At 34.3% G+C, this 11,826-nt stretch overlaps 1 protein-coding gene across 2 annotated transcripts; it reads right to left on the reverse strand.

Moving 5' to 3' along the window:
* Positions 1–2,971: 2,971 nt before the first annotated feature.
* Su(var)205 (Suppressor of variegation 205) lies at positions 2,972–8,505 on the reverse strand. Of its 2 annotated transcripts, none has more exons than XM_073964633.1 (5): positions 8,307–8,505; positions 7,938–8,104; positions 7,761–7,880; positions 3,863–3,974; positions 2,972–3,796 (listed from the first exon to the last, which is right to left on the reverse strand). In XM_073964633.1, exons 2-5 carry the CDS (start codon positions 8,043–8,045, stop codon positions 3,510–3,512), a joined length of 627 nt encoding a protein of 208 aa, XP_073820734.1. In that variant the 5' UTR covers positions 8,046–8,104; positions 8,307–8,505; the 3' UTR covers positions 2,972–3,509. The 2 variants fall into 2 exon arrangements, with proteins under 2 accessions (XP_073820734.1, XP_073820735.1); XM_073964634.1 differs by having other exon boundaries at positions 7,938–8,061; positions 8,307–8,449.
* Positions 8,506–11,826: the final 3,321 nt, after the last annotated feature.

Genomic DNA, 11,826 nt, shown 5'->3' on the forward strand with positions numbered 1-11,826 from the left:
TCAATTCCACTTTCGATCGGAATTGGTTTCTGTGACATGCCTGATAGCTTCTATATATATTTTCGGCCGATTTCATGTATTTGATGCACCCAACCCACTATGTATGTCCAATTTCAATGAAATTTGGAATGTGTGACTAAATTTGTTGTAGAAATGAGTATGCCGAATTATATTGAAATCGGTTCAGATTTGGATATAGCTTCTATATATATATTTTCGGCCGATTTCATGTATTTGATGCACCCAACCCACTATGTATGTCCAATTTCAATGAAATTTGAAATGTGTAACTAAATTTGTTGTAGAAATGAGTATGCCGAATTATATTGAAATCGGTTCAGATTTGGATATAGCTTCTATATATATTTTCGGCCGATTTCATGTATTTGATGCACCCAACCCACTATATATGTCCAATTTCAATGAAATTTGAAATGTGTAACTAAATTTGTTTTAGAAATGAGTATGTCGAATTATATTGAAATCGGTTCAGATTTGGATATTGCTCCTATATATATTTTCGGCCGATTTCATGTATTTGCTGCACCCAACCCACTATGTATGTCCAATTTCAATGAAATTAGGAATGTGTGACTAAATTTGTGGTAGAAATGAGTATGCCGAATTATGTTGAAATCGGTTCAGATTTGGATATAGCTTCTATATATATTTTCGGCCGATTTCATGTATTTGATGCACCCAACCCACTATGTATGTCCAATTTCAATGAAATTTGGAATGTGTGACTAAATTTGTTGTAGAAATGAGTATGCCGAATTATATTGAAATCGGTTCAGATTTGGATATAGCTCCTATATATATTTTCGGCCGATTTCATGTATTTGATGCACCCAACCCACTATGTATGTCCAATTTCAATGAAATTTGGAATGTGTGACTAAATTTGTTGTAGAAATGAGTATGCCGAATTATATTGAAATCGGTTCAGATTTGGATATAGCTTCTATATATATATTTTCGGCCGATTTCATGTATTTGATGCACCCAACCCACTATGTATGTCCAATTTCAATGAAATTTGAAATGTGTAACTAAATTTGTTTTAGAAATGAGTATGCAAAATTATATTGAAATCGGTTCAGATTTGGATATAGCTCCTATATATATTTTCGGCCGATTTCATGTATTTGATGCCCCAAACACGCTATGTATGTCCAATGTGTAACTAAATTTGGTGTAGAAATAAGTATTGAAATCGGTGTTGATTTGGCTATAGTTCCCATGTTTATTTCAATGAAATTTGTGCGGTATCTACGAGTATATCTATAACGGAGGAAAATGTTTGTACGTTTGTTTGTTTGAAGTTTATGGACTCAAAAACCGCTGAATCGATCTTCCTGAAACTTTCAGAGTATATTACCACACGGCCTGAAAGTGTCACAGGCTATATAAATCTTAAAAATTCCGCCCCGATCTGGAGATATAGCCTCAGGATCGGAAGTACCTCCAAAAACTGTAGACTTTGTATGCTGATATCTAACGAACGATTATCGATACAGTCTTCAAATTTGGTATGTGTGACGGAATTTGGTCTAAAAATAAATTTGCCAAAGTAATTTGAAATCGGCTCAGATTTGGATATATATTGTCGGCCGATTTAATGCATTTGATGCATAAAACACGTTTTATATGCCCAATTCCAATGAAATTTGGAATGTGTGATGGAATTTATTGCAGAAATAAATGTTCCAAACTATTTTGAAATCGGTTCAGATTGGGATATAGCTCCCATATATATTTTCGGCCGATTTCATGTATTTTCTACACCAAACACGCCATGTATGTTCAATTTTGACGAAATTTGGAATCTTTGACGGAATTGATCCTAGAAATTAGTTTGCCAAATTATATTGAAATCGGATCAGATTTGGATATACCTCCAATATATATTTTTGGCCGATTTCATGTATTTTATGCAATAAACACCTTATGTTTGTCCAATTTTAATGAAATTTGAAATATGTGGCGGAAATTTATCTACAAAATTGAAATCGGTTCAGATTTACATATAGCTCCCATATATATTTTCGGCCGATTTCATGTATTTGATGCACCAAACACGCTATGTAAGCCCATTTCAATGAAATTTGGAATATGTGGCGGGAATTGGTCTACAAAACAAATTTGTAAATTATATTGAAAGAATTTCAGCCAATAGAATTTCAGGAAATGCACGAACGTACAAATCCATTGATACTGTGGCAACTGAAGACAACGCGGTTAACTATCCAGTTGAATTCCTAAGTTCGTTGGATCTTCAGGCTTTCCACCACATAATTTAGTGCTAAAAGTTGGTGTTCCTATTATTTTATTAACAAACATAGACCCACCTCGCCTTTGCAATGGTACAAGGTTAACAGTAAAAAAACTACATAACTATTTAATTGAGGCAACCATTATTACTGGGAAGTATATAGGTTCAGATGTAATTCTACCTCGAATCCCTCTAATAGCAACAGAAACGCCCTTCAATTTTAATAGATTGCAGTTTCCTGTACGTTTGACATTTGCATTGACTATAAAGAAATCCCAAGGGCAGACTCTTCGTGTATGCGGCCTAAATTTAGCATGTTCTTGCTTTTCTCATGGTCAGCTCTACGTTGCATGTTCACGTGTTGGTAGACCGGCCGATTAGTTTGTTTACGCTCCTGAAGGAAAAACAAAAAACATTGTATATCCTAAAGCATTACAATAAATACTTTACTTTAAATTTTTGAATTTATTTCTATCTGATTTTAAAAAATCCGTAAAATTTCAAATGCATATCAATCTAAAGGGGTAGCGGGTTCAGCTAGTATACATATATTTATGTGGTCTCCGACAAATACTTCTAGGTGTCGCAAACGGAAATGAAAATTTTAATATACCCTCCATCCATCTTATGGTAAAAGGTATTAAAAAGGAATTCAATGTACCTGTTTTACATCATAAAGTTACCGAAAAATGATTATTTAAGATTTTGTTACATTTATATTTTATTTGTAAGTGCCACATCCTTCATATTTCCGTGGTCTACTTTTTCAAGTTTTTTGTCAATAGTAAATATATAAATTTTCCCTGGATTCTAAATAAATTTTGTATTATTTTCTTCCACTCGTTTTAATGATGTTCATCATATAATGAGAGCGTGTCATACAATAACGTGGAATTAAGATGACTTAAATTTTAATACTAGTGTAAAGGGAAGAGGAGGAGATGGAAAAGTCAGCAAAATTATTACTATTTTAAAAGATCAACGAAATGTTGAAATATTGACATGGGCCGATAGTTTGGTAATTTGAGCTCATTTATGAGGAAAGGCAAAATAACGACTTAAATAAAAATAAAATGTGTAAAATAAGGAAAAAGAACAGTATTTTCAATGTTTTTTCTTGTTGTTTTTTGCATTAAGTATAGTTAAATTAATACGAAAAGTTAACGTAAAGTATTTTTTGTTTAAATAAAAAAAATTAAAATCAACACGTCTTGTGTCGAACTCCACAGAACGCTCACTCTTCGTTGTCCGAATACCATGATAAACGTTCTTCATAGAATTTAATAACCATTTGTGGTATTTTAACGTTTGCCACTGAGGCGGCAACCATTTCTGCCTGATCCACACCTTTGAACTGTATAAGGAAATAGAGGCCACCGTTGGAATCGGAGGCTCCAAGAATTTTTTCAGCTTCAAGACCCTTATCGAAGCCAGTCAATTCAGAGTGTCGTGTAGATGCATCGGAAACAGATTCATTATCTGTTTCTTCTTTGGCGGAATCTGTACGTTTCTTTTTGCTGCCTGAAAATATAAAATCAATTTAGTGGCTGATTTTGATTTATTTATGGTCTATATGGCGGCATTTACCTGTTGTCTTTGAATCTTCATTTTTACGTTTGCCACCAGCAACACTTGATCGTCCGCTGGAAGGTTCTTTTTTACTTTTTTCAGCTGTCTTTGAGCTCGATGTTGAAGCAGCCTGAAATATAATAAAACAAGGTAAATTGTTGAGCATGTGATGCCGGCAATATTTAAATTTTTTTATCGCAAATAAGAAAAATGGAAGAAATTGTATATAGTCAAATGATTTTATTTTAAAGTTAGTAAGCTGGATAATATTCTTTTAAAGAACGTTATGGAGACAACACAACCTAACAACCTCAAAAGATAGTTGACTAATTACATGGCCGCACAGTGTGCCCAAAATGGATTGTGACCAAAATTTATATTTTCTAAACGGGTGAAGATAGAGCTATGAAATTTATCAAATGAAAATCTTTTATTTTTCAGATCCACAAAAAAGCATATGTATATGTATAATCTTAACCCTCCCAGTCCATTTGTCGAATATATTTGACATTTAACAATGTTTTTAGATGGGCAGAAATTATTTTTGAGACTGAAAGGGTAAAGCATCGATATTTTTATATGGAGGTTATATGAAAACGTAGAACTATACTGAATCACTTTGCAGGAATGTTCCTTATTCACTTTATTAAACACCTTTAAAATGGGAGGTGCCGTTATATCAAAACGTGGACCTATACTGATATTTTTTGGCAAGGATATTTTTCAATTCAATTGGTTGATTATTGTTGGTAAAATCCTGAAAACACATAAAATCGGGTGGTACCGTTATAGGGGGTCTATGACCTGTGGTCGCAGCTAATATATTGGAAAATTGTTAGTTCAAGAGGTCCCCTACATTTGTGTGTACTTAGAATAGCAATTAAAACCCTTTTACCAATTAAAAATATACACTAAAAAGGTCCAAAAACAAATCCGGTTGTTCTATAGAACTGTAGCGCAAATACAATTACTTCTAATACGTCAGGCTTCATATCAGCGGACGGCAAAAAGAACCAATAAAAACTCAAAACAAAATCCACGATGAATTTGCTTGAGATTTTTAGTTTTATTTTAACGAAAAAAGGTCATGTTATAGGTACCGTTGTATTTGAAGTAACGGAAGTTTATTTTTTCTCTCTAAGCTAGCTTGTTTTCTATCACTTTTTTTAGCACCAAATGTGGAATTTAGGGGACACAGATCAGTTTACAGTTTAATTTGTATGCGTCCAAAGCCCCCTTCATGTCAACAGGCAGAGAAATCAAGGAACAAGAAAATAATTTTAAACACCTCCCGTTACTTAAAGATTTCTTCTCAAATAGAAGCCTTCAACTTTCCGCACAGCTACACTAATAACTTCGTGCACCAAAAGAGGTAAATCAGAAACTCAACATCCACATAGGTGACGCTGAGACGGTAGCCGGAAACGCGGGGACACGAAACAAAATCCTCAAAGCACAAGCTTGGTAGCACTTGGGGAAAAGGTAAGTAGATTGTTCTCACAACGCGCAAAGCCAGTGATACGCAATGGAAAATCCTAAAAACTATACATAACAACGCTATTAGGATAGCCACTGGATGCCACTGTAAAGCACTTATGAACACCTACACCATGAAACCCAGATACTAACAGGGAAAGAATATCGCACTTTCCTCACGAATTAAAAACCTTCGTAAAAATTGAATATCTCAGAACGCTGACAAACGTCAAAATGTGGGCCGCACATTACAAGACACCTCTTCGCTTGCCCTGTGGATACACGCCAGTAGCCCGCTTACTTCAACTGGATGTAAAAGATTAAATGTCCTCTTTGATTTATTACTTTCTTTTCTTTCCTGGGTTTCATGTAATTTAAGATAGAATTAAAACCTATAGGGGCTACAACAACAATGACTTCACGTCAGCTTTTTTAATTTATGACCACTCAAAGCAGAAATTCCATGGATGGATAGAATTCCATGGATGGAATTCCATGGATGGATAGATAGACTATCTAGGAGGGAGCGGCTAAGATGGATGATACATTCACCGTTGTCTATTGCAAAAACTTATTGTCTTCATGTAAATTGCAGCATATTTCAATAGATTTTGGCTATCAGGAATGCTGCCGAGTTGGTTAGAAGGCATTAAATAACGCTCACTGGACCGAACTACATACATATATAGGTGGTCCCTTTTCTGTTAATAAGACCTGGTACAGTTGAACCTCGATTATCCGTGAATCGATTATCCGGGAACCTCCATTAGCCGGAATAGAAAATAAATATTTGTATTTTTTTTCATTTCCTATATTTTTCGTTATAAACTTTATATCCGGGAGTAAAAGCACACTTTCCAGTAAATTTGATTAAGCAAACAAAAGGTAAACAAAAGAAAACTGGAAATTCTCCCAATATTACACAATTTGTTGTATTAATGGTATTACAAAAACCATGGGACAATGTCAATTCAGATAAATATGTCCCGGGCCACACCCCAGTAATTTCACTGAAATTTTGATATGAAATTATGCGTCTCTAGATCGACGTCCATAGTAGAGTAAAATCATAAAATTGCTGTAGGGAATTCGATTTAAGAACACCTAATTTCATGAAATTTTTTAATGAAATTCACGATAGTGTGGACCGGGACTATGATAGTGGTATTATGTATCCTTCTAAAATTTTGAAGATTACCTTTAGAAATATAACAACAATTACTGACTATTATTATTGTACAATAATATGCCGTTTATACTTAAAAATATGTTCAACAACTGCATAAAATGATTGCCTCCATTATCCCTGAAAATCGATTATCCGTAATGCCTCCGGTCCCGACCATCACGGATAATCGAGGTCCGACTGTACTTTTTTAGTCGATCTGGCAACTCGATCAGGAGGAGTTATTCTGTATTCAATATTTATTGTAATGGCAGTCCATCCTGGTGAACTAAAAAAACTCATTAAACGTCTTAGTTTTCAGATATTCCCGGTTTGAGACATATATGACAATGTTTACATAAAATACGAACTGGTACCCCCTTGGACCATACGGTAGCCCTCTTAGTAGGGATATTATGTACCAAATATTGTTGATACTTGTTGGTAGTTAATCATTATTAAGAATAAAAGTCATAAAATTTCATGATTTTTAAGTATTTACCGAATAAATGTGGTATTTTGAAACCTTCATTAGGTTTTGAAAACATTTGTTTGCCACCTTGTATAACATGTCAATTATTGCCCAACATCCATCATATTAATTGTAAGGGAACGACCATACTATGCAGAGTTTCCGCATACACAGCATTGTTCTTAGATGAGCTTATTTGCAGATAAGAGCTTGTACTGAAACCGATGCGAATACATCAGTATAAAATAGATATACATAATTGAACTGAATTTTTAATTTAGTTCCACCCTATATCTCCACTGGCATATTTTGTATGCGTTGAAATGTTCAGATTAGATCTCATAAATAATTTTATTTTGGTTTCCTGTTGCCACAAGGAGAAAATCACTTCCAAACTCTCTATCCATCAATTAACTGTATATTCCAATTTCTGAAAAAGAATACATTTAAATTTTTATACGATCAATTACCATAAAAATACGAATATAAATTCCTTTTATCACACATTACATTTTCTACGCCACCGATATAAGCTGAGAGCTCTTGCGTTCGTTCATAGCTTAAACCAAACAAGCTAGGCGTCACCCTGTTATACAAAACCCAACTTCATAGAATATCCCGCCAAAACATAAACAAACAACAACAACGACGAACGAAGGCAACAAGCAGGGGACAGGCAGTAAATGTAAATTCTTTCATAACCCTAACAGGCTGTACAGAAAAAATACACGCACACAACGATGGTATATTCTTGCCAATAATCATGAAAAATAAATCTTCGACATTTGTTTTCCAAGTCTTACCTCTTCCTTGGTTCTTTCTTCTTCAAATGCTTGAATTAAATCTTGACAATCGAGATTCTCTTCTGGTTCCCAAGTATTTTCAGATTCTGGATAACCTTTCCATTTGAGGAAATATTCAATCTGTAATTTAAGGAAAAATTGATATATGGAGGGGTTACGCTAAACGGTTTGACTCACCTTTCCCTTGCGTACACGACGTGCACAAATTTTTTCCACAACATACTCTGCTTCCTCATCCGAAGAGCCACTGCCAGATGCGTCAGTTTCATTTTTCTTGGATTTCATTTTTGTAAAGTTTTTACTTGAGAGAATGAAGGCGAGAAGTTGTTAAATAGTTGCTGATTCTGTTTTTTTTTTTTTTCGTTAAAAAATGTAAAATGTTTTGTGGTAAGCGTAGCGTTGTTTTCAAAAGTGTAAGAGGGAGAGAGAAAAGATGCTAGTCAGATAATGCAAAAAAAAATCGATAGAAGCAACAAGAACAAATCGAAGCAATATCTTCGTTTTCCACACAGTTTCTTCTTCAACAAAACACAAGAATTCACTTACTTTTAACTAAATTCACTTTAAAATGTTTAAAAGTACAAAATTCTTCGTTAATTAATCTGCTCTTTTATTTTCGAGAATTTGCAAACACCGAAACCAACAAACCGACGCGTGAAGTGACTGAGTAAGAATGTATTGGCGAATGTGGAATTGATAATTAAAAGAAAATGATGAGAAGAGAAGTGTTGCCAATCGCCAACACACAGAGTTGTAGCTGTTGACAATTAGCGTAAGGGTGTTGCCAGCTTCAAATTTTATAAAGGCCTTCATAAAATACGTTCCACTCAATGTAATTTGGCGGTTGTGACATTTCTGCTGACGTTTTAGCAATTTTTCCATTCCCGTTTTAATAATTTTTTATGGGGAAGCAATTTTTGACAATTTGCTGTTTTTCTAACATTACCATTAAAAAAGTACGGGTACACAATGAAAAAATAGCATTGTAACAAAGTAATTTAATATTTTTTTACATTGTTTACAAATTTTGATACTAATACTATGTTTACATTTACGAAATCCACTTGATTTCAACTGTCAATACCTTTGCGTATACGTCAAATGAAAACTCATCTGAAATCGATTCGATTTCATTTGACGTTTGAGCAATGGAATTGACAGTTGAAATCGAGTGGATTTTGTAAATGTAAACATAGATAAATTTTTCGTTGCAGCAATTGACCATCTACATTGTTTATTGTGTGATACGTGAAAAGTGCTGCGGTTGTATATCATGTGTACTGTGATTTCGATGTTGATTTCACGAAGCGCCTTCGAAATCACGAAATGACGCCCAATGTAAAACAAATATTAGTTTAGCATTGCCACATTCGAACTCTAATTCCCTGAAAACTATCAGGTACAGTGGCATTCAGCTGGCATTGCGTCTTTTTTCTCAAGGACACATGCTTGTGGGTAAGGACACATGCTGATAATAATGGGAAACTATTCAACAGGCTGGAAAAATGTGTTAAAAACTCATAAGTGGAAAATATTTGAGATTATTATCAGGTAACAAATATTAGACAATTATGATCCTCTTCGGAATTACATTGCTATCCTTTTTTCTGATAGTAACTTTTAACACTAATTCTGACAGTAAGCATCATTTCATACAAATAAAACTGTACGATCATCTATTTCATATTTAAGTACATGGTATGTGTGTACAGTTGTGTACAAAATGTATAGCTCTGTTCGAGAACTAAAAAGTTTTTACAATTTTGACCACATTTGCACATTTTGCTTTCCCTTATAGTACGTTTCAAATGTCAATTCCTTTGCGTATATGTCAAATAAAGCCTTATTAAGAAGGTTAACCCTTCAAAAGGCTATAGTATAAACATGGTCTAATAGAAACAAATTGTAATCAGCTGTTTGCTATGTCCTACCCATGGCAGAACTACCAGGTAGTGGTATCACACCAGCTGATCGAATATGAAAAGTCAAATCCCTTTATAAAAAAATTATTTTTGTTGTAATTTCCCCAACAACATAAAGAAAGTTTTGACATAACATATTCAAAATTTTACGATGCCACTACCTGGGTAATTGTGCCATGGTCCTACCTTATAACAGCTCTGTTCCTTTACGTTCAAGAATCTTCTAGTTTTACCACATTTTACTCGAAAAGCGTTCCTTTACTTCAGACGCAATACCATTCATATGGGAGCAGTTTACAACTTTTACCAGTTTTACCATTTTCAGCAGTAAAGGAACAGACCAAATGATTGTACCATGGTACAATGAAGTAGAGGTAGGACAGGTATGAAAATCACTGAGAAATGCCACCCTGCAGCCATGGCTTAAAACGTCAAATGGCATGGTACAATAATAATGGTAGATGTACCTGCATAGCTATCCCGTATTACAAAAACATATGGAACTTAGAGTTTCACTTCTTATATGTTAAAAGTGCCATATAGTCTAAAAACATTTCTTTAGCTAGGCTCCAGAATATTCTTGTTGGAAAAGTATTCCAAAAATAGCAAAAGTTCTTCACAAACTTATGACAGTGAAAAAATGCCATTCACTTATTTTCTACTAGGCAAGTTTGGCTAATCTGACATCGGCATTGCTGGCATCCGATTTGCAGATAAATGTCAGCAGAATTTTTACAAAAATTGTAATTTTTACATTCTCGTACTTTTGGAACAAATTTAAATTAATATCAATATTTGATAAATTGTTCATTCGTAAGTTTTGCTAAAAAAAATCAACAATTTTATTTTGCCACGCGAATACACATTTTTTGTTCTTGTTTTCAATTTTAAGATTAACCCCCATTATTATAACACGGTGTTTATATTATAGATTTTTGCAGGGTTAACCTTCTATATGAGGATTTAGTTGAAGTATAAGCAATGGAAATGACAGCTGAAACCCAAACCCACTGGGTTAATCCGATTATATGTAAACGGGGTATAAGTCTTCTTTTATTATAGTTTGGATTTACCGAACAGATTTATAGCATTCCTGCTAACTTAAAGTTGAAAGTAATGATTGAATTTCAAGGAGGAGCTTCTTGGCATTCACTTTCAATGTAAAAATTATATTTTTAATGTCTCCAAATTAGTTTATTTTGACTTTTCAAATCCATCAGATAGTAAAAGAACACATATAATAATGGCCCATAGTGTTATAGCAGAAGTTTTTTGTTGGAACAATTCAGCGATGCATCTACCTTTATGATTGCATAATATCAAAAACAGTACAAAATGTCAACCCTGCTTTTGACAGATTAGGCCATAAAAAGAAAAAAATTGTAATCAGCTGTTAGCTGTGACCTACCTTTACTTTATTCTACCATGGATTGTACCATGGATGAATTCGATTTCGCTTTCTTGAACTAGGACTTCTCTACAATAATCAATTCCAGATGTAAAGCTATCTCCCTATCGCTTTATATAGCACCCTGTTTCCAAATACCACAAAGTACGCTGCAATGGTTCAGCTTCCAATATATTAAAAATACATCTTGGCAGAACAGGGACAAGCGTTGTTTCGAGGAGTTTCAAGAATCTCAAAAGACATATGCAACCGTTATTCTCCACATTCACTGATGGAAGGGAGGTTGTCTTCAAATCCAAACCATCCAACAGGCTTAGGTTACTTGACCACAGTTCTGGAATTCAAGCATAATTGGTAATACCTGATATCTGGAAAGTTACACGACTTATTTCGATTCTGAAGACTGATAATACGCTAACAATGGAGAATACACCGCCCAATTTCTCTCCTTTTACCTGTACTTGAAGGAGTACTTCCATCTGAACACCCACCAACATGGTTTCAGCAATTTTCGGGAGATTACACCTGAAAATGTAAATTTCTTATAATAACGGCGACCCTCAGAACGAATCTCCATTCCACCACACATCGGTCGTTCAGTTCTAAACGATGCTGCACCGGTCTGGACTTCTTTACCCAGCTTTAAACAACTCTCAGAGTAGGTCAATACGCTGTCAGTCATGCAACATATGGTCTGTTCTTTTACTTTTGAAAATGGTAAAACCGGCAAAAGTAG

This window comes from Musca autumnalis, unplaced genomic scaffold (genome assembly GCF_047663935.1).
Source record: "Musca autumnalis isolate F117 unplaced genomic scaffold, ASM4766393v1 scaffold_2, whole genome shotgun sequence".
NCBI lineage: Eukaryota > Metazoa > Arthropoda > Insecta > Diptera > Muscidae > Musca > Musca autumnalis.